Source organism: Anoplophora glabripennis, unplaced genomic scaffold (genome assembly GCF_000390285.2).
Source record: "Anoplophora glabripennis isolate ALB-LARVAE unplaced genomic scaffold, Agla_2.0 scaffold186, whole genome shotgun sequence".
NCBI classification, from domain to species: Eukaryota; Metazoa; Arthropoda; class Insecta; order Coleoptera; family Cerambycidae; genus Anoplophora; species Anoplophora glabripennis.
In genome coordinates this window covers 873-23,362 of record NW_019416662.1, presented here as the reverse complement: position 1 = coordinate 23,362, position 22,490 = coordinate 873, and the positions used below count along the sequence as shown (strand labels likewise).

The following is a 22,490-nucleotide window of genomic DNA, read 5'->3' as shown; positions in this document are numbered from 1 at the left end:
ACGTTTGCTACTTTTATAAAAAAAAATTATTGTTGCAATTTATAATTATAAACAAAAAGTGTTTCATGCAAACCGCCCGCTCTAGAGCTTAGCCTGTCAATCTTAAGATTGTAAGACTTCATGTAAACGCACACTTATTTAAAAATAAAGTTAAGGGGTCGTATTTTCAAATATAACAAGTATCAACAAGTCACATACCAACGCCACTTGACATAACCTAACTTAGTTCCTATAAACATATACGAAACCACTTTATTTTCGGTACACAGAATGTTCAAGATGAATGATAATATGGATTTTATTTCAAGTTGTATAAGAAGTAGTTAACATGGTTTTATTCAAAAAATTATTTTGTCATAATAGCGGATCAAATTTCAAATAGCTTTGGAAGCAGGAAGAGTGTCAACAAAAGCCACTGCGACCACTTCTGGAACTATGCCTTTGTTTGTTGCAATAAACCTATGTCGTGGTTATACATCTGTGGACAATAAGAAGTTAAAACTGTATAGCAAATTAGAATAAAATTGCTTCAATATTTCTTTTTTTATTTGTTTAATAAAATCAATGTTTTTTCTCATTTAATTCTTAACCATCCACATAAAAATTTAATTTCTTTTCTTAGCTGCCATAAGAAAGCATAACCAAAATTGAATTTGTGGTCGAAATTGTAATTTTACGGGGAAATCCCCTTCGGCCGAAAGCATGTGGCGCCACTGGCTTGCCGCGCTGTATCACTGGTGCGTTGCCAAGTCGAATATCCAAACAATCCAGACTTCGCCAAATTTAACAAGTCAGCGCAACGCATTCATTAGATTAGTACAACAGCTCATACAATAAATAAATAAATTGGTTTAAAAAGTTCTAGTTCTAGCACCGTTTCCAGCTTAAATAAATTTCAACAACAGATGATAGTTATTTTTTAGTGTGTTGCTCAAGGTACATTATTTGATGTAAGAGAGATATACAATTAACGATAAAAATAACCACCGTTCTAGATAAGCAAATTTATACCACTATAATATCCTGTTCGAAATCGCAACTGATAGTGAGCCATGTAGTTAGCTCAGCGGTTATTTATTATTTATATTCCATGTGTGGTTTTTGTTGGTGTGAAATAATGGCTTTTATTTAAATTTATGAATATATTTCAGAGTTGTTACAGCAGGTTAGTAAGTTTATTATTTCTTTTATAGGTGAATGGTGTGGTTTTACATGGTCGTTGCCATCTAAATGCTTCGGCTATTATTAAAGGCCTATCCGGACCAATATTTAAAGTTATAATATTAAGGTAATATTAAAACCACTGAATACACATTGTACTTTAATTAAAGCAGTAGTTTAATTTCAATCTGCACAATGATAGCATGCTGAAGTTATATATATTTAATTAATTAATTTGGTGTTACTTATTGTTTAAATATATTAACTGCTTGCATTTGTTTAACATATTTTTTGTTTTCGTTATTGGAAAGTTTTTAATATTTCTGTTTACTAGTCTCAATATATGTGACCAGATATACACGTTCATTATTTTATATATGTGAATCTTTAGTTGCCTATATTATTTTGTTTAAGTAATTAGATGAAATTACCTAATGTATCTACTACCCGTACATAATATCTACCTGTTACATATTTAAAACATGGTACACATAAAATAACCTCTACACTCTAGAACGTAATCGTTAAATTAATTCGATTGTAAAGATAATTAAAAGCCTAAATTTTAAATGTCACTTCTATGCAACTGTTAAGGTTATTATTTTTTAACACTCCATTTTGCATTAATTGCTCAAGGTTTAGCAATTTATTTGTTTTACTAATTTTTTTTGCCTCTATTACTATTATTGTTGGCTCGAAAAACGGGTTTTTGTTAACATGAACGTTTTTCTAAGTATATTTGTGCAGGTTAAGTGTAATGTTGACACTATTGTTTCCTCAATATTTTCTTTTATTGAGGTATTTCTGGTGACTCACAAGGTTTGTGTTTATGTATAATGTTTTGTGTATTTTTAGGCGAAAAACTGCCATCGATGACATCGCTGTTAAACCCATCACACAGTTCCCTATTTCGTTGGCAGAGGAGGTGAGTTTCCACATTTTTCTTGACTGGAATTTACCTCAATCACGCAGATGCACGCTTAAATTAAATCATTTTTTGTTGAAAATATGCGGATTTTTAGAAAATGTCTTGTACCCCATTAATAACGTAATTATAAAATTCGAGCATAATCTACAGTTAGAGAAATGGAGACTACGATTTCCATCGAAAATAGTAATGTCTACACAGGGTGTATTTAAAGAAAGGAACATAACTGCTACCAAATAATCTTATGTTCAAAATATGATAATTGGGCCAAATATACCTTGGGTCAGAAATGCTTCATTTGCAAGATACAGTTTGAAAAATACAAATATGTATACCTATCTCAACAGAGTTGTTACGTATATTAATAAAACTTGAGCTGGTGATTTAACTAAATAAAGACAAAAATTTACATTATATACCTACATCGGTGTAAACAAGTGGCAGAATATGTACTGGGAGACACCCTACCAAGAATCCCGAAACTTTCTATAATATTTTTATTGTAAGTGTAAATTTAAAGTTTTCTTTATTGCACTGTAGGATAATTTTATTTTAAGCTAAAAAAAAATACATGAAAATTACACCTCTTGTGAATCAAATGAGAGAGTTCTTTTTTTGTTGAAATACAGTTGCAAACCAAATGAAGCTATAAAATTACCAAAATACTTAATGACGTCGAAATTCTTTGATTTTTATTTAATGTTTTCCAATATCTCCTTCACTAGTTAATATAATTATATACAAATTGAGTGAATTTTTACATTTATTTGATTAAGTTGTAAGCCCACATTTCATTAATTTACTTCAGATATCTTTCAAGATATTTGTGACATTTAAAAAAAACTTAAAACATCCTGTAACTTGCAAATGAAGCAATTTTAAACTAAATATTTGACTCTATTATAATATTTTGACATCGATCTAGTAACAATGATATCCTTTTATTTAAATACGCTGTATATAAGGAGTATTTATCTTACACAAATTATACACAACTCTAACTCTACCTCACATTTGGGAGTAACCTACTCAATATAATAGTTTAGTCATGCATTCATTTCAAAAATGAGAATATAAAAAAATTGGTAGCATTTTGATCATCAGGACTAAAATTGACATACACAGTATGAAATTAATTTATTGTTGTGTTTTTAATGCAGAAAATTTAAATATTAATTCTATATGCACATTCTTTAATATTGTTACTTAATGTATTTAAATTTAATGTAAAACAATTTAATGATATGCCTTTAAAACGGCATTATGAATTTTTAAATGCAAATAATTATTCTATTTGCCGCAAAAATAAAAAATTTCAAGCTAAAAATTTAAGTTCTTGCAAAATGAATTGAATTGAAATAAAAGAAAATTTATTTCTTGTAGAAAATATTGAGACATAATGCCATACTGATAATCCTTTGAAAATATTATTTTAAAAAAATATTTGTTACTTTATTTGGTTTCATTGCATTTGTACCTGATGGAACATTTTCCATCACATTTCTTTTAAAAGAGCAGAAAATAAAAACCAAAATAATTCATTAGCAGTTTAGTTTTTATTTCAAAGTTCACTTCATTGTATCGTTCATTAAAAACTCACCTAAGGTTATATTTTCAATGAAAAATGCTAATGACTAATGATAATTATGTTTACATAGTGTTTATTCCAAGAAATATAATGTGTAATATTTTATTTACTTAATTATCAATTATTACCTCACTCCAATTAACTTTTATTTATTTTCTGTCTTGATATCAACTAAAAATGACTTCTTGGAAAAATTAAAGGGAACATTTAATTATCAACATTTCACTTCAGATTGTTAATGAAAATGTTCAATATTGTTTAAAAATAATGAATTTAAGTGAAATTTAATATAATTTTCTCTTGGTACTAATTTAAATATCTTTAATTCAGCTTCTACATATGATTTTTATATAATTTAAAGGAAGTTTTCAAGTTTATGGAAACTATTAAACAATCAAGAAAATGTTTCGACACTTCTAAATATCCAAGCAAACTTGTTGTTTCCTTATCTACCTAGATTGAATAATTAGTTATAATGACCGAAGGTCACTGAACAACTATGTGTTGATGATAACTTACGGGATTTTCACAGAGCCTATACGAATATAATGCATTTAAGCTTTTTAATACACTCATGCTGCATTGACTCTATTGATGTTAAGTGTGGCATAATCGCTGGGTATGAAACAGCGATCGGGTTTAGAACGTGATTGATTTCTTTGGCAGCATGTTTTGCTATGTGTTGTTTGAGGTTGTTTTTGTTTCTGCAGGCCTCCGAAGAACAATTTAGTGCTAGCTATCCAAATGTGCGCACCATCGCTATCAAAAAGGTATGGCCAGCTTTTCTACTCTGTATATACACATACAAGTACTTCATTTTATTTCACGCCATGGATTTTTTCTTTATTTCAAACAAAACCTACAAGCCAGCTATGGGAAACTTTCAGTGTTCTAGATTATAAATGTTTTAAAAATAACTTTTTTCACCATTCATCTTCAATAAAGAAAAAATCTTAAATTCACCCTCACATTGACATGCTAAAGCCTAGTCACTACATGATTTTATTATTTTGTTAGATTGATTTACATTTTTTTCTAATTATTTTCCATTGCCTTTTCATTTCATACAAGAAGAAAACACAGTTATCATTCTATTTTTGATTTCTCAATTATTAAATAATGTTTTCTGTATTATGTTAAAGCAGGGAAACCAAAGTTTAGGTATTATGATAATTGAGGGGAAACATGCGGAAGTTGGACAAGGCATTTTTATCTCTGACATTCAAGAGGGCAGTTCAGCGGAAAAGGTATATGAATAATGATTTACAAGTACAGTTGCTCTGATATAGTCATTGACTTGAAAACTATGTTTTAAAAAAAAATGTAACTTCGTAAAGAGCAACTTGCATTGTAAAAAAATCACTGCTAAGTGCTGTTATGAGTGTTTTATTTTTCTCTAAAGCTATATATGTTTTCTTTGAAGGCTGGCCTAGAAATTGGAGAAATGATATTGGCTGTCAATAAAGATTCTCTAGTTGGTTCCAATTATGATACGGTATGTATTTGCTTGCGTTTGATCCGGCTTTGTGTATACGAATACACAAAAGTATATCTATGCATTTATCACAATAATTGTTTATAACTTTAGAATAGTATTTGATTTTCATTTTTTATTATCAGAACTAATAAAAAATTGTTAATCTCCATTATATTTAAATGCTTAGGAATAGAAAGCAGTAATTTAAATATACGTTCATCAGTAGCATGTAATCATTTAAAGTGATAAAACTACGGCATCAGTAAACACCTGTATGTTTGTTTACTGTAGCTAATCTATCTTTACTGTACACTGTATTAGGTTGATAGCATTCTTAAGGTAATTGTAAACGACTAATTCCTGCACACTGGCTCCTATATTTTAAATAATTGTAGCTATAATATATATTTTTTTATAGGTACTCATAATAACTCTTAAATCAATTATTGTGAACTGCATGAAGATTGACGTTATTTTACAGGCCGCCAATCTGCTGAAGAGAACGGAAGGTCTGGTAACTCTAGTGGTATCGAACCCTGGCAAGAGGGAATCTGTTCCGTCTCCATTACCTGCTGCTACGTTACCAGTGAATAATGCTGTCGTGGAGAATAATAAAAATGTTATTTCAAAGCTCGTAACTCTGAAGCCTGTGGCCCCACATTCTAGACCCACTACCCCAGTACCTGGTAAGTTTTTTAAATATTGTCACTATAAACGTGCATGTTCAAATTGTTTCTTCCAGAGCCAATTGCAGATCCTCTGACTTGCACGATAGTTCCTGGAAAGGAAACGACTATCGAGGTTGTTACCGATAATAAAGGTTTGGGAATTTTCTTCATCGGAGGAAAAGATACCCAGATAAATGTAAGTGTAACTAAATCTACGGCTACGGTTGATTTGATTTAGTTCTTTGTTTTGCGTGTTAATTATATTATTATTTTAGAATGGAATAGTGCTGGTGGAAATATATCCTGGAGGTACCATTGACAAAGACAGAAGACTGCAACCTGGCGATCAAATTTTAGAAGTTAACGGAGCATCCCTAAAGGATGTCACCAACACAACAGCTTCACAAGCTTTGAGACAAACACTGCCAAAGGTACATCTATTTTTATTATTTGTTTCTAAGAATAATATTCTGTAGTTTCATTTGTTCTTCTTTCTATTTATTTTGGTATAGTCCAGTCAATGACTATTTTCCCGTATAATTTTGCCAAACAGCACCGATTTTCATAAAAATGTAGATTTAGGTTCTACTTACCCTCTACTTCAAAGTTGACCTTGTACCGAGGGTTGCTTTTACCCTGGGGGTGGATGCCACCCCTTCTCGGGTGTGAAAAATTATTCATTGAAAATAAATCTGGGAATGGATATGTTGACTAATTCTAAGCAACTTTTGTTCTATAAAGTTTTTTCTGAGTCAATAATTTTCGACTTATTTGAGAAATTTTTTATCAAAAAAATCACTGTTATAAAAAATGTAGCTTATAAAAAAAACAAAAAGAATGCTGTGTTTATTGTGTATCCAATACAAACGGAGTAATAGCTTGTTGAAGGTTGGTTCTTATTCGTCAAACGCCAAAATTGAAAGTTTGAACGTGAAATAACCAAAAACCAATGCATTTTTCAGGGAATACTCATAGAACCTTTTTTAAAGTGCTTGAAAAAACCTTTATTTTAATTTTTTATAAAAGTCCCTAGCATCAAACCTAAGCGAGTTATGACGAAAATAAAGTTGCTCCATATTTTTTCCCGCGACAAGAAACGTGAAAATTACCCCCTAATTACCATACCAATCGAAAATAATTGTTACCACTTTACAATTTACTTTATTTTTGTACTTGTAATATGCTCTAGAAGTTTGATCGGTTTAAAGTGCTGAGGGTTGCTTTCGCTATACAGCAAGAAATAAACACTCTCTCAACGGTAATAATAAAGAATTTTATTGAAAACTGGCATACAGAAAACTTGTGTATGGAAAGACGTGTTAACAGGGTGAGTGTTCGTTGGAGAGTAGTTGGAGAGTGCCTTGTTGTTGAAGTTGGTCGTATATCGGGTACGCGTCTGGTGGCCGGCATCAGCAGCCCTTCTTGGAACGCTGGTTCGTCCGGAGTAGTCCTGCGGCGCTCTTGACGTTGTGCTTTCTAATATGGGTCACTTGCAAACATGTGTACCCACAGTGCTTAGTTTTAGAAAAAGTTGAGCTTGAAGTGAAAAGAGTATTTTTGTATTTTTGGAAAAAATTGTCTTTTCCTCAAAATAATTCAAAAACTATATGATACGGAAAATTTTGTAGAGTACAAAATTGTAGGTTTTGCTTTTTTGAAAATTTTGTTTTTTTTCTCTAGGTTAAAAGTAAGATATGGCCGTTTAAAGTTTGCATATGTTTGTAAATAGCAACTTGTTCAAGTCCTTTCAGCTCAAACCCTTACAAAAATAAGGGCTGAAAGAAAATTTAACTTATTTGATCTTATAGCCCTTGAAAAAACCTACAAAATGGTTTTTTGAAGGGCTTGATAGCATAAAAACTAAGCGAGTTATGGGTAAAAAACCAATTACATATTTTTGCAGATATCAGAACACGTATATTGAAGCATTGATGAATACACATTATAGCTATCTTTTAGGAATAGAAATAGGAATTTTAGGAATAGAATAGAAAAGGAAGACGAGAGTGAAGAGGATTTTTTATTGTTATTTGCAAAAAAAAATTGTTTGTTATAAAAATTAAAAAAAATTAAAATTCATATAAAAATAAAATTCTTATTTTCCCTATTTTTTATTGCAAATTTTAATCAGTAGGGGTTTTTTTAAGGTTTAATAAAATAAATTCATTACATTTTAAATAATAAAAAGATTATATTATATTTTGAACTAAAAAAAAAATTTTAATAATAATTGTTTGATTTTTTTGCAAGGGGTGGTTTTTATAAGGGTTGAAACATAAATAAATAATAGAAAATTAAAACGGTAAAGAAATCAATTTAATATCACTATATAAATAAATTATTCCAAGGTGCTGAATAATATTTTTTAACATTATTTTTTAATGATTACTGTCATAGGGGCTGGTTTTTAGGGATTGACAATTTTCAGTTCATCATAATTACTTATTTAATGATGATTACAATTATTATATAATTATTTTCGAATAGGGGTAGTTTTTACTCCTAAAATATAAAAAGCAACCCCGGCACAGGGTCAACTTTGAAGTAGAGGGTAAGTAGAACCTAAATCCAAATTTTGGTGCAAATCGGTGCTCTTTGGGAAAATTATACACTTATACAGTAACGCCGCATTTTACCTTCAATGACTGGACTAGTATTCTTGCGACCTGTAAGAATAATTTGTAAAAAACAAATAAAGTAAAGTAAGTAGAAAAATTATGCCACAAATAAATTACTACGTACAATGTCCAATTCTTTTGACACAGAGATAATTTGTTTTACGGGTGACAAAATATCCAAGTAAAGAGAAAAAGCTTAAATTATGTCACAAATCGCCATACAACTTTTCATTTGGTCTTTGAAATATTTTGATCTTTTTTTGCACATTAAGGCTATTTAAATTAAAAAACTAACCAGACATTGTACACATTTAAATATACCTAATTTAAATTCATGGCCATGTTACAGAATAAGTGCCATTAAATGATCAACTGAATGACTATTTAGAACCTAAATTGTAATTGATGAGCGATAAATTTTTTTAATGCCATTTGGCAAATTTAATTAATCGAAATAATATTTAGTAAGATAAGGTGTGAAAATAATAACACAGTTTATTTACATATTTTTTAGATGAAAATGAGCGTATATAGACCTAACAATATCGAGTATTCTACAATAGAAGTTGACCTAATTAAGAAACCTGGAAAAGGACTAGGATTAAGTGTTGTAGCTAGGAAATCTGGAAAAGGGGTATACATAGCTGATATAGTAAGTAAAAATTATTTAATATACAGAGTCCTGCACCTTAGGGCTACCACACATAAACACGTTACGACATTGCAACATGCCACGATACACGGCACCACTTCGTCCATAAGATACCTCGTGAATTTCCGCAGTTAATCTCGAAAAATGTACCGCACTAGACGTATTCTCCTCCTACTGTTATTAAGAAGACGGATAGAAAAGAAACAAAAATATAGAAGATCCATTTCTTTCAATCATCGTCGCACGTTACTACCTATGTCGTGACGTGAATTTTTAGTTAGTTTTCCACGACACGATGTCGCATTGTTACACGATGTCGCAACATGCCACATCACCAGTATGAGTATGGTTAGAGAAGTACATAGGAGATTTTCAAAATATTAATTTTTATATGATTGGCAAGTATTTGAAGTAAAAAATTCAATTTTTCACAAAAAAGGGACAATCATTTGTCAATAAATAATGTTAAAATCAAATCGGAATCTCTTAGGATTAAAATTTGGAGTGAATCGAATAAAAATTGTTGGAATCATGCTACATGCCATTTAAAAAAGTCATGCTTCGAGAAAAATTCCTTTAAAGTTTTAAGCCCAAATTTGAGTGCACTGTCCAAAATGGGGGAGAGGATTGACTTTGTAGCTGCAACAAATACTTCCGAAAATAAGCCATAAGCCATAAAGACAGAAAATTCTATTTGTTGTAAAATAAAACACAGTTTCGAAATAACCATTATACAATTAATACCGTTCAAGCTACACTATTATACACACTATAGTGTGTTATGGTGAAGATACAATTTTTTGTTTTGTTTACAGATAACCGGCGGAACAGCCGATTTAGATGGTAAAATAGTTAAAGGTGATCTACTGATTTCAGTCAATGGACAAAATATAGAAAATTTAACTGGAGAAGAAGCAGGGGCCATATTAAAGACTGTCATGGGTCGAGTTTCCCTTAAGCTGCGTAGATATAAACCTACTGCAAGATAATTAATTCATATTAAGTAAATCTTAATTCGTTTATTTCATTAATTTCACACTGATAACTCAACAGCACTCTGATAACATTTTTTTAACTTGTTGAAGTATAGAGTAAGGTCCAAAGTCCTTTGGATAAACTTTTGTGGCCAACAATGTTTATCGAAATAGCTTACAGTGAAAAGATACCAAATGCTTTATTGATGGGTATTCTCTTAAAATAATGTAGAACACGTGGAATTATCCCATAAAATTTATATGAATTTTTCATTTTTTTCCTAAAACTTTCTTTTCGAAAATGATAAAACGAAAAGTAGTAAATAAGATTAAAATTTCATATGAACATAAGTCTGCAAATGATATATTTTTAATATACAAGGTGATAAAAAGTTATTATTTTTTTAGTTATTTTCAGTTAGTTTACAGATTTTTTTAAGATAACCCTTTCGAATCCACTACATTCAACTCTTTTTTGAGGATAGATGAAATTTATGAATTATCCAAAATAATCTACAAGGTGATGCTTTTTTGGAACCAAGACAAAATTTAGACGCTCTAAATTTTTCTTTAATGCGAAGTAATACAAGTATTTTCAGAAAAAAACCATTTCTCATTATTTTTTTGTAGTGATGACTAAATAACGTCATTTAAAAATTAGTAGCATACCGAAGAAGTACCAGTTACTTTTTCTCATCTACAGGTAATTTTTAAATTGCTAAAATGTACCTCTGATTTGGCTTTTTTTATACTATTTGACATTTCTAAAGTAATCTCTCATTAAACATTTGACCATATTTAAGAAAAATTTTATTGTCAAGTATTAATGTTGATTTTAATGGAATAATTGGAATAGAGGGAAAATTGCCTATTTTAAATATTCAATCACCATTTTTTAAAATGACCGGTCGGTGTCATTTTTGGTCATTTTTATGACTGACAGAATTAAAATAGATGGGAATTTGGTCATTTTAAATATTCGATGTTCATTTTTTATGTGACCGGTCACTGACATCAATGATTTTAGTCATTTTGGGTAAGTCATAATTTAATTATTGAAATAGAAAGAAATGAATACTACACGGCAAAAACAATGAAAGTCAATTATAAATTGGAAATCATACATTTTAAATTAAAATTTACTTTCAGCAAATTTTAATTATTCAGCTGTTTTTTGATTTACAAATGTCACTGACTGATCATTTTGATTATTTTTGGTAAGTGACCGTCATCACTAAATTATTAAAATAGAAACCATATTTAAAGGAGAAAAATATTATTGAGAACTATAGATATTGATATTAAGGGAATAAATGAAATAGGTGTGAATTTGGTCATTTTAAATATTTGATGGTCATTTTTTTAATGTGGTCAGGGTCATTAGTCATTTTGATCATTTTTGGTATGTGACTGCCATCACTAAATTAATGAAATAAAAACCATATTTCAGGGGGAAAAATATTATTGACAAGTATTAATGTTAATTTTAATGGAATAATTGAAATAGAGGGAAAATTGCCTATTTTAAATATTCAACCACCTTTTTTATATATGACCGGCCAGCGTCATTAGTCATATTGGTCATTTTTTACCACTCGGAATTAAAATAGATGGGAATTTGGTCATTTTAAATATTTGATGGTCACTTTTTATGTGACCGGTCACTGACATCAATCATTTTAGTCATTTTGGATAAGTCATAATTAAATTATTGAAATAGAAAAAAATTAAGGCTACACGGCAAAAACGATGAGTCAATTTTAAATTGGAAATCATACAATTTAAATTTTAATTATTCAGTTATTTCCAAATGTAACTTATGATCGCTGACTAGTCATTTTGATTATTTTTGGTAAGTGACTGTCATCACTAAATTATTAAAATATAAACCATATTTAAAGAAGAAAAATATTATTGAGAACTATAGATATTGATATTAAGGGAATAAATGAAATTGGTCATTTTAAATATTCGATGGTAATTTTTTACGTGACTGGTCATTAGTCATTTTGATCATTTTTGGTAAGTGATGGTCGTCACTAAATTATTGAAATAGAAACCATATTTCAGAGGCAAAAATATTGACAACTATAGAAATCGATTTTAAGGGATTGAAATAGATGGGAATTTGGTCATTTTAAATATTTGATGGTCTTTTTTTTTTAATGTGTGTGTCAGTGTCATTTTGATCATTTTTGGTATGTGACTGTCGTCACTAAATTGAAATAGAAACCATATTTCAGGGGCAAAAATATTATTGACAATGACAACTATAGAAATCGATATTAAGGGATTGAAATAGATGGGAATGTGATCATTTTAAAAATTCTACCGTCATTTTTTTATGTGACCTGCCACTGACAACGATCATTATAGTATTTTTGGTAAGGGAGTGTCATAACTAAATTATTGAAATAAAATCATGTTGGTCATATTTGGCGCTGTCACTAATTATTGAAATAAAGGCTGTAATCGACCGCCATGTTTTGACGTCACCGACATCGATCATGTTAGTAATTTTTGGTAGTTGAATGTCAAGTAAATTATTGAAATAGAAACAAATATTAGACAATTTTAAATATCCGCAACAAAACCATTTTTGGTGGTGTGGAGGCTAACTTTAAATAAAACTATTAATATTGTTTCAAGTCTAAACCAGTGAATAGAGCTATTGTACTAATGTATGTACCAGGAAAGGTGTAAAATAACGATGAAATTTCAAAAAAAGGTGGGCCGAAGTTCACATGAACTTTTTTCTTATTTTTACTGAGAAAGCTGGTGGTATAATTTTGTCAGTGTAATATTGCAACACCTTGTATTTGTATTGTGCATCCTCTTATCTTGGTTATTATTAAAGATAGAAATTGCTGTTATTTGAATCTTGGCCACTTTTTAGAAGACATCTTCAAGTTAAAAAGGGATTTTCAATATATATTTTTTTTTTGGTTTTGGAGTTACATATACCTAGTCAAAAAATAAAAATTTTGGGTGACTCTTGTAGTTACATAATTATGACTTTTTTCTGAAACATTAACAATTTATTTTTTAGTTTTTCTGGGTGGCAATCTAATTATTTTTCTTTAATAGTTGATCATGGCTTCGTTTAAAAAAAAGGGTTTTCGTGCTTTTCAAATATATAAAATTAGTCATACTTACCTCAGAAAATAAAAAGTTTCTATTTATCCTAACAATCAATGATCTTATAAATACGCTGTTATTTCCCATCCTGTAATTCATTAAAAATTCAATCATTTACGAGAACATCGGACAACGTTAGATTTTAGGAACGTATGGTATCTATTACTTGAGCTGGTCCTTGCTACCAACTGTATGAATTTGTTTTTTCCATAGCTAGCTATATGCACAATGCTATTTAGTAGTGCAATTATTTTGTCATGGCCAACTTCTTTTTTTTTAATAAAAAAAAGAAATAGCTGTACCTAACCTAACTTTTCTTAATTTTTGAGAATATGGATATATTAACTATATTATTTTTGGAAAGTGTATAACATCCTTTTTTAAAATTATGCACTGATCTTTAAGTCCAGAAAAAAAAAAGAAAGTTGTGTGCCACTGGATTCCGTACAAGAAAATCTATAAGATAATGTGTTAAACATTTATGGAAAACGTTGTACTTGTAGCCTCGACAGGGATTATCAGGAATAAAAAATTTTTAGTTTTTTGTTTATAGCTACAAACCATATCAAAAACTTGTTTTAGGAGATGCTTTTCAAAATAGTGACTAACGTTAGCAAGAACTACAAATTTCTATATTTAATATTAACCGAGATACCATAGCATCGAATCAAAAATGAGATGCACCGTACAATTATACGCATTATTTGATTAAATAACAAATTGTATTTAAAAATATTTATGGGGTAATTTTACTTGGTATATCCTCAAGGTCACCTCCTCACAGACATGTCCCATATAAATATTAATCGATAAATTTTCATTAGTTAAGCCATTAAGTGATTGTGCAATTTATATCATTCACCGGTATTTGTTCGGTTGCCTTTATTTCATGCATTTTTGTTGCATTTATTTTATGTCCTAATAAAAACCTAGGTATATTAATGTTTATCTAGTCAAATAAGTTATTGTTGTTACTTAATTTATTATCTGTACGTATTTAGTGAAATAGGATACCTGCTTAAATTGTGATAAAACTTATTAAGAACTAGCAGAATGAAATAAGTATACATTAAATCGTTAATTTGTAACAAATATTTTGAATGTTTGTTTGATTTAAGAAAGTTATTAATGGAGTGTATCATATAACTTTCAAATAATAGATTTAAATTTAATATATAGAAAGGATCGTATAAGAATGCATGTATTATTTATTATTTTAGAATATTTTGCAGATATTTAGGTATTAGTGAATATATTGAACAGACTGTAATAATTTGTATATACTATTGTCTCTTGCAAGAGTTCACTACCTGTACTAAATCTAGGACTATTTTGTAAATAGCGTTATGCAATGTTGCATGCTAGAATTTTAATAAAATTCACTTTATCTCTTGCTATCACGTTGTCTTATTGGAAAAATGTTTGTTAAAAGGGCTCTATAGCAAATAGGCAACCAGCAATACATTTTTTAGATTTTATTACACAGTTCGACTTTCCTCCATTCTAACGCAGATTTTCTATAAAATGGAGTTAGTTTGAAACTCAAATAACTTTTTGATATAAAGAAATTTGTAATTTACCATACCGCTTGTTCAAAAGCTGCAAATTACAAATTTCTTTACAACAAAAAGTAATTTGGAATTCAAACTAACTCAATTTTATAGAAAATCTGCGTTAGTATGGAGCAGTCTGTTATTTGTGCATTGATTCATATTTAGACAAACTGTGTAATAAAATCTATAAAAATGCATTGCTGGTTGCCTATTTGCTATAAAGCCCTCCTAAACTTCTCCCTCCAAAGTTACCACTTTCCTAAAATGTATTAGAGCTCGATGTACTCGGAAACATGATAGGGTTGAGCATTACGCCGGGTAGAGGCATAAACTGATACACTGATATCTACAATCATTTAGTTAAGTATCATTTTCATGTTTTCTTCCTTACACCGTCAACGAAATTACAAAACATTTTATGCTATGGTGTTTTCCACTTTTAGCAGCTCCACCGATATGAGTCAATTTTAAAAATTTCGTGGAGTACTAAGTACTGCAGTTTTCACAGTTCATTTTGGCATAAATTACTCTATCTTGTTATCTGTAAGCAGAACGTGTACGTTGTTCAGACTCGAAAATACTGAGACCTACATTTAATAAACTTACGAGTTCAAAAACTTTTTTTTTTCAAATGGAACGACCCATATTAATTGCCATTGGTAAATGCAGAATTGAATAGTCTTTCGATTGATATACGGTTTCCATACTTATCTCTAACAGTTTTCCAGGTTCTATTCTAAAGTCCGAAAAAGTAGCTATGTAACAGCGTCAAGAAGGTCTTGCAAAACCACCTTTCTCTCACATTTTATCCGACCTGTGACTGACAGTGTCAATATTTACTGGCATGTTTAAAAAGTGGTTTGACAAACAAAAGTAAACCATTAACAACAACTAAAACAAGACGCAAAACTAAACAAACTGAAACTCGGAAAGTTGACAGTGCCGCGAGGAACAACTGCTCCGAGGGCTTATTTGCCCCTACCGGCATTGAATTATACTCGCGACACCTAGTGCAACAGCTAGGATCGTTTGTCAGTTTAACCCACCAGGCACAGACCGGTTTCGGACTTATTAGTCCTCATCAGTGTGTCATAGGTGCGACAACGGACAAACGACCCAGCTGTTCTTCGTCGTATCATCACGAAGAGGAAGTACATTGTACGCAGGAGCCAATGGCTCAATGAAACTGAAACTCGGAACACAACAAGAAGAAGAATACTTAGACCGCTGCTTTACATCAATTGCTCGAAGTGTCCTCCATTTGATTAATACATAAATGAATTCGGTTTTTAAAAGACTGTTCAACATTGATCAGCATGTCTGGTTTAATTTCTCGAAATGTTACTGTAATGCGCTGCCACATTTCTTCCGCGGTAGTTGGTGGTGTAACGTAAACTTTGTTTTTTACAAATCCCCATTAAAAAAAAGTCAACTTGTCATATCCGGACACCCTGAAAGCCAACTCACTGGTCTCCTGTGCTCAATCCACCTGTTGGAAAAAGTTTCGTGTAAAAACTGACGAACCTCAGCTGTATTGTGAAGTGGAGCACAATCATGCTGGATCCACATTCTTCGAAGTGTAGCTAAAGCAATGTCGCCTACCGAATTTTCTAGAGTGTTTGTTAAAAAGTTTAAATAAACTGTTCTATTTAGATGCTGGTCAAAAAAGAAGGGTCCAATGGGTGGAATGGGTTTCCAAAATTGCTCCCCACATGTCTAAAGATCAGCGTTGGCTATAAGTTGTCCAGAATTGGTGAGGATTTACTGTGTCATAATAATAGCAATTATGACTATTAAGGAAACCATTTTTGCAGAAAATAGCCTCATCGGAGAACATGGCTCGTTTAAAAAAAATCATCATCTTGATTTAACATCTCAAGTGCCCACTGACAAAACTATCCAGTCTCCTCCACTGAAAGTCTACTTTTAGTAACTCTTGGTGTAATTGGATGCGATAGAGATGTGCTATGCTGTGCTTTTGTAAAATCCTATGTATCGACGTTGTACTAATACAGTTGCAAGGCCTTCTTGATGCTGTTACATAGCTATTTTTTCGGACTTTAGAAAAGAACCTGATTTTTTTGGAAAACTGTTAGGGATAAGTATGGACAACCTTATATCAGTCGAAAGGGCATTCAATTTTGCATTCACCCATGATAATTAATATGGGTCATTCCATTTGGAAAAAAAAAGTTTTTCAACTCGTAAGATTATTAAATGTAGGTCTCAGTATTTCCGAGTCTGAATAACGTACACGTTTTGCTCACAGATGACAAGAGTAATTTATGCCAAAACAAACTGTGAAAACAGCAGGTTTCTAACTCTTATGATTTAAACACTATCTAGCCTCATTTTAGAGAGTTGAAATTGTGATTTTTTTCAAATACAACTGATTATCTCGAAAACGGTAAGTTTTAAACACCATGCATGTACATTTAATAAACTCTATTAACCAAGGAATTCAAAAACGCAATAATATAAAGGATGTTCCATTTAAAATAACGAAGTTATGTAGCGCCCATGCGAAATGGAACACTCTGTAAAGCTAAAAATATTTTCTACCATGGTCCATCCTCAAAGGGACGTTTCAGTAAATTTTTTGAAAATATTGGTCATAGGACCGCAAATATTTAGAAATATAAATAAAAATACTTGCAGGGTCCTGAATTGCATAAATCAAATTTTATCTAATCAACTATATTTGTCTATAAATAATTTGTATCCGCCCATTATATTAAAATACTGCTAAGGAGCTACCTATGGAAATACTAGCTTATAAGTTTCCATATGTCGGTGCTTCATTACCTACCTCCAAAACAATGCATGTTTCGACCTGTTTAGGGAATATTTTTCCTATATTAAGCTTGACATACAATTCAGTACATCATTTTAATTTTTTTATTAAAAGTTTTATTTAACTTTTAAAACGTAATAAAAGCCAAAAATTATCCTACTATATTTAAATTTAAAACTGTAAGATGCTAATAGATTCAATAAACAATATACAACACACACCAGGTTTTAATATACATTTAAATGATTGAATTTTGGTAAAATTAATTTATGGGCACCTCATAACGTCTTGAAATTGTGTTGCAGAAAAACATTTCTATCACGCGCGCTCGCTATGGGACCTATAGTGTAGAGGATTAGGTGCACGGAAAGTGCTAGATAGTACAACAGCGTGATGTTATTTTCATAGCGCAACGCTCCCCTTATGCTATAGGTCCCATAACGACTCGCACTTGTGATAGAAAATAATATGTGCAACTCGTTCGGAAAAGTTGCCATAGTGCCACTTGGGCACTTTCCGCACTCGCTTCGCTCGTGTGTCAACTGCGTCCGCGTGGCGCTATTGACAACTTTTCCCCACTCGTTACACAATGTACTATTATTACATTTTAATAGTAGAAGTATTTTCAGTCAAGTTAAACAAAACCATTTAGAATATAAAACTACTGGAATTAAAAAAAAGTAACAGTTAAAACGTGTTTAATATACCAAAGTATAAAACAGTTACGTATTTATATGTATAACCGACTACACATTCCAATTCCAAACAAATTTAACTGAAAGATTTGAAAGGTCCACAGAATACTAACAAAAAAATTAATTTTCCCCTTCTTCGCCCTCTTCCTCTTCATCAAATTCACCTTCTTCTTCTGCAGTAGCGTCTTGGTATTGTTGGTACTCGGAAACCAAGTCATTCATGTTACTTTCAGCTTCAGTGAATTCCATTTCATCCATTCCTTCACCTGTGTACCAATGCAAGAAAGCCTTACGTCTAAACATAGCTGTAAACTGTTCGGATATTCTCTTAAATAATTCTTGAATGCATGTTGAGTTTCCTATAAAAGTAGATGACATTTTGAGCCCCCTTGGTGGAATGTCACATACAGCTGTCTTAACATTATTTGGTATCCATTCCACAAAATAACTGCTGTTTTTATTCTGAATATTCAACATTTGTTCATCCACCTCCTTCATTGACATCCTTCCGCGGAAAATTGCCGCAACCGTTAAATATCTGCCATGTCTGGGATCGCAAGCTGCCATCATATTCTTTGCATCAAACATTTGTAACACAAGTTCGGGAACGGTAAGGGCGCGGTACTGTTGACTGCCACGAGATGTTAGGGGAGCAAAACCAGGCATAAAGAAATGTAGACGAGGGAAAGGTACCATATTGACTGCTAACTTTCTTAAATCTGAATTTAACTGTCCTGGAAACCTTAAGCAGGTTGTTACGCCAGACATCGTTGCTGACACAAGATGGTTTAGATCACCATATGTAGGAGTCGTTAACTTGAGAGTTCTAAAACAAATATCATAGAGAGCTTCATTGTCGATGCAATAAGTTTCATCTGTGTTTTCAACCAACTGGTGAACAGATAAAGTGGCATTGTAGGGTTCTACAACTGTATCAGAAACTTTTGGTGAAGGTACAACTGAAAATGTGTTCATTATCCTATCGGGATATTCTTCTCTTATTTTAGAGATAAGTAAAGTCCCTAATCCAGAACCAGTACCACCTCCTAATGAATGAGTCAGCTGAAACCCCTGCATACAGTCGCATCCCTCAGCTTCTTTCCGAACTACGTCTAAAACAGAATCTACTAATTCTGCTCCTTCCGTATAATGGCCTTTAGCCCAATTATTTCCTGCTCCGCTTTGGCCAAACACGAAATTGTCTGGTCTAAAAATTTGACCAAATGGACCTGATCTTACAGAGTCCATCGTTCCAGGTTCCAAGTCAACCAGAACGGCCCTGGGAACATATTTTCCTCCCGTAGCTTCATTGTAATAAACATTTATTCTCTCCAGTTGCAAATCTGAATCTCCGTGATAAGTACCTGTGGGATCTATGCCATGCTCGTCGGAAATAACTTCCCAAAACTAAAAAATAATTTGATATATGAGTCTAGAGTTAAATATATCAAAGGAACTGAATTACTTTTGCACCTATTTGGTTTCCACACTGCCCGGCTTGAATATGAACTATTTCTCGCATTTTACTTTATTTTGTGTAATTTTAATTTAAACAAATACCAAAAATATGGCAAATGTTTATTCTTGTTACTAGGGCCTTAAATTGTTTCGAAACTGCCGCCTCTGCAAAATTCAAACAACTGTCACTGGATAAATGTGAAGTATGAATTTTGCATTTCTAACCATCCAATCAATAGATTAGTAGACATGGAGATTTTGGGTGGTTCGGCGACACAATATATAGAATTAGTTCCGTTCGTGCCGAGGTGGCGCCATCGTCTAATATAAAGTCCACACTAAAGCCTGTAGAGGAAATAATTAGTTGTGGATGTGGTTGCTGTTAATCAATCCATATTAGTGATGGGCAAAACGATTCATTTTGATGTTTCGAATCAAATGACTCATTTCAAAGTTGAGAGTCGAAACTGGGAGCCGACTCTTCCGACTCCCAACTCCCATGGTAGATATCGAATCGCTAAGTTCGTAATTCGCATAATCACGGTGGCCCGTCTCGGAACGGACGGAAATAGCGGAATCTGGGCCGATTGACGAATTTTGTCGATCTTGAGCTTGACCGATAGTTCGATTACATATTTGTTTACTGAAACGACTAAAATTGAAATTAGTTCTTCCACTGCAGTCAAGGGTTATGTACTTAGTTCTTTCACTGAAATTTGTCGTCATACAAAAATGCGAATGAATGCGACGATAAAGCATATATTCTCTTCAAACGTTTACAAATACAAACGCAAACCGTTTGCTACCGTTTTTCCCTGTAGATTGTGGCCATTGTTGCCCACACTCTTTACTCCCTATCAGTATCAAACGACTTGCAAATCACTAAATATTAGTGATCACAGGCACAGCTACACGCCGATCCAAATCGCAAAACGAATCTGACTCACATCTGACCAGAGACAACAGAATTTGTCTCTGCATCTGACTCTCGGCCCTGGTGGTTCAGCTGTACACTATAACGGATTCGACACTCCACACGGAAGTCGGTGAATCATCGGAGTCGACTCTTACATATTTTGGGAGTCGACTCAGATGATCTAAGCCAAGAGTCGACTCTCTGATTCGAAACATACACTCACTAGCCAACACTAATCCATATCCTACAAAGCCGACGCGATATAACTGATTGTGACAGTTTTACAAAAATCTGTCTTAGACAGATAAGGTACCAAAATATGGGACCATAGATGATTTGATCCATATTACAGATACATATATGAGATTTTGTAGACATGAAATCATTGTGAAATAATAAAAAATATGGAATGTATTTTAAATATGGAGGCAGCACCGCGTGTTAAAAAGTGTAGACGCTGTAAAGAGAAAGAGTGACAGTTCGGGTACTCTCTCTTACTCTTTCTAATCGTTGAGGAAGGACCATAGACAGTTTTTAAGGTCTATGGGAAGGACACGTTCTGCAGTTTACGGACCGTGGAGGAAGGAGTTGCGTTGGCCAATTACGTGCATGCCCGAGAGAAAAAGATAGTACTCAAACTATCTCTTTCTCTTTCTATCACTCGTCTACACTGTCGCCGTAAACGTGATGCCTCCATGTAGTATTATGCTGTAATGTGTGATGTATTGGCTCGTTTCTGTTGAAGATAAAAATGTTGGTATTTGATGTTTGATGACAGTCTTAACAATTTTACTTGATAGCTTTGTTCGTAAACCTTCCACTGCTGCACTAGTGTAGTAATACGTTAGCTTTGTTCGTAAACCTACACAAAGTGTAGTGTAGTGTAGTGTAGTGTAGTGGAATTCAGTGTTACACTAAAATAATAATTGTGCACCACTTTTAGAGAAAACATTTGGCTGTTCGTTAATTCAATTTCGGTAAACTTAAACTGACATAACCTAATTGTAAATCATGGAGAAAATATTTGTGATGAGTGAATTATTTAGTGACTGGAAGCGAATCGGATTCAGATGATGAAGATTACCTTCGTACAAAAATAAAAATTCATGTTTTATTGGAGACCTGTTTCCAAAAAAATAAAAGAAAGTGCATTACAAATTTTATAGAACTTGTTCGAAACTGTGAGGAAGACGAATTTTATCAGCCATTTCACAGTAAAATCAAATATTGCCAAATTTTTTATCTAAAATATCTACCAAGATGTGACATTTGTGATAAAAGTTTCATTTTCGCGCCACAAATATACTACACTACACTTTTACACCACCNTAGGATCTATGGGCAGAAAAAAAAAATTTGCTGACCATGCTTTAGTCTTCATGGTCCAAGGGTTAAAAAAAAATGGAAACAACCCATTGCATATTTTTTTACTCAAAATACTGTTTCCAGTGAAGTTTTAGAAAAATGTGTGGTGGAAATTATTAATGCCTTAACTTCAATTGGCTTACATGTAAAAGCTACAGTGTGTGATCAAGGTCCAACTAATGTAAAAGCTTTAAAAATCCTTTGTCATAATAATAACTATTTTTTAAATAAAAACCAAAAAATTTATATTTTATATGATCCACCACATCTCCTAAAATCGACTAGAAACGCTCTTTTAAACTACAATATAATTTATAACGATAATAAAATAGCTAAATTTGATCACATAAAACAAGTTTATGACATAGATAGTGCTAAAAGATTTCAAGCCCTTCATAAGATTAAAAGGGGCTATTTATATGATTTAAAATCCAATCCTCAATTAAAAATGAAAGTTTCAGTAGCAGCAAAAACTTTGTCCCACACTGTAGCTGCTGCATTAGAA

The 22,490-nt window shown here is 31.8% G+C and overlaps 2 protein-coding genes across 4 annotated transcripts in view; one reads left to right on the top strand and one right to left on the bottom strand.

The window, feature by feature from the left end:
* Positions 1–10,377, top strand: part of LOC108904666 (inactivation-no-after-potential D protein) — a 72,372-nt gene extending 61,995 nt beyond the window's left edge. The window contains exons 3-12 of one of the 3 annotated variants that reach the window (XM_018707301.2): positions 1,194–1,288; positions 2,017–2,086; positions 4,388–4,447; positions 4,823–4,924; positions 5,101–5,172; positions 5,636–5,840; positions 5,897–6,018; positions 6,098–6,253; positions 8,955–9,092; positions 9,908–10,377. In XM_018707301.2, coding sequence (XP_018562817.1) covers positions 1,194–1,288; positions 2,017–2,086; positions 4,388–4,447; positions 4,823–4,924; positions 5,101–5,172; positions 5,636–5,840; positions 5,897–6,018; positions 6,098–6,253; positions 8,955–9,092; positions 9,908–10,081 — 1,194 coding nt within the window. In that variant the 3' untranslated portion in view covers positions 10,082–10,377. Of the gene's footprint in view, positions 1–1,193; positions 1,289–2,016; positions 2,087–4,387; positions 4,448–4,819; positions 4,925–5,100; positions 5,173–5,635; positions 5,841–5,896; positions 6,019–6,097; positions 6,254–7,725; positions 7,765–8,954; positions 9,093–9,907 lie in introns of those variants that run through there. The other 2 variants (XM_018707300.2, XM_018707303.2) reach the window with 2 other exon arrangements.
* A 7,905-nt stretch (positions 10,378–18,282) lies between these two features.
* On the bottom strand, positions 18,283–19,886 carry LOC108904668 (tubulin beta chain). The gene is made up of 2 exons (XM_018707305.2): positions 19,712–19,886; positions 18,283–19,653 (listed from the first exon to the last, which is right to left on the bottom strand). The coding sequence occupies exons 1-2, from the start codon at positions 19,766–19,768 to the stop codon at positions 18,367–18,369; spliced, it is 1,344 nt and encodes a 447-aa protein (XP_018562821.1). The 5' UTR covers positions 19,769–19,886; the 3' UTR covers positions 18,283–18,366.
* Between the last annotated feature and the right edge of the window lie 2,604 nt (positions 19,887–22,490).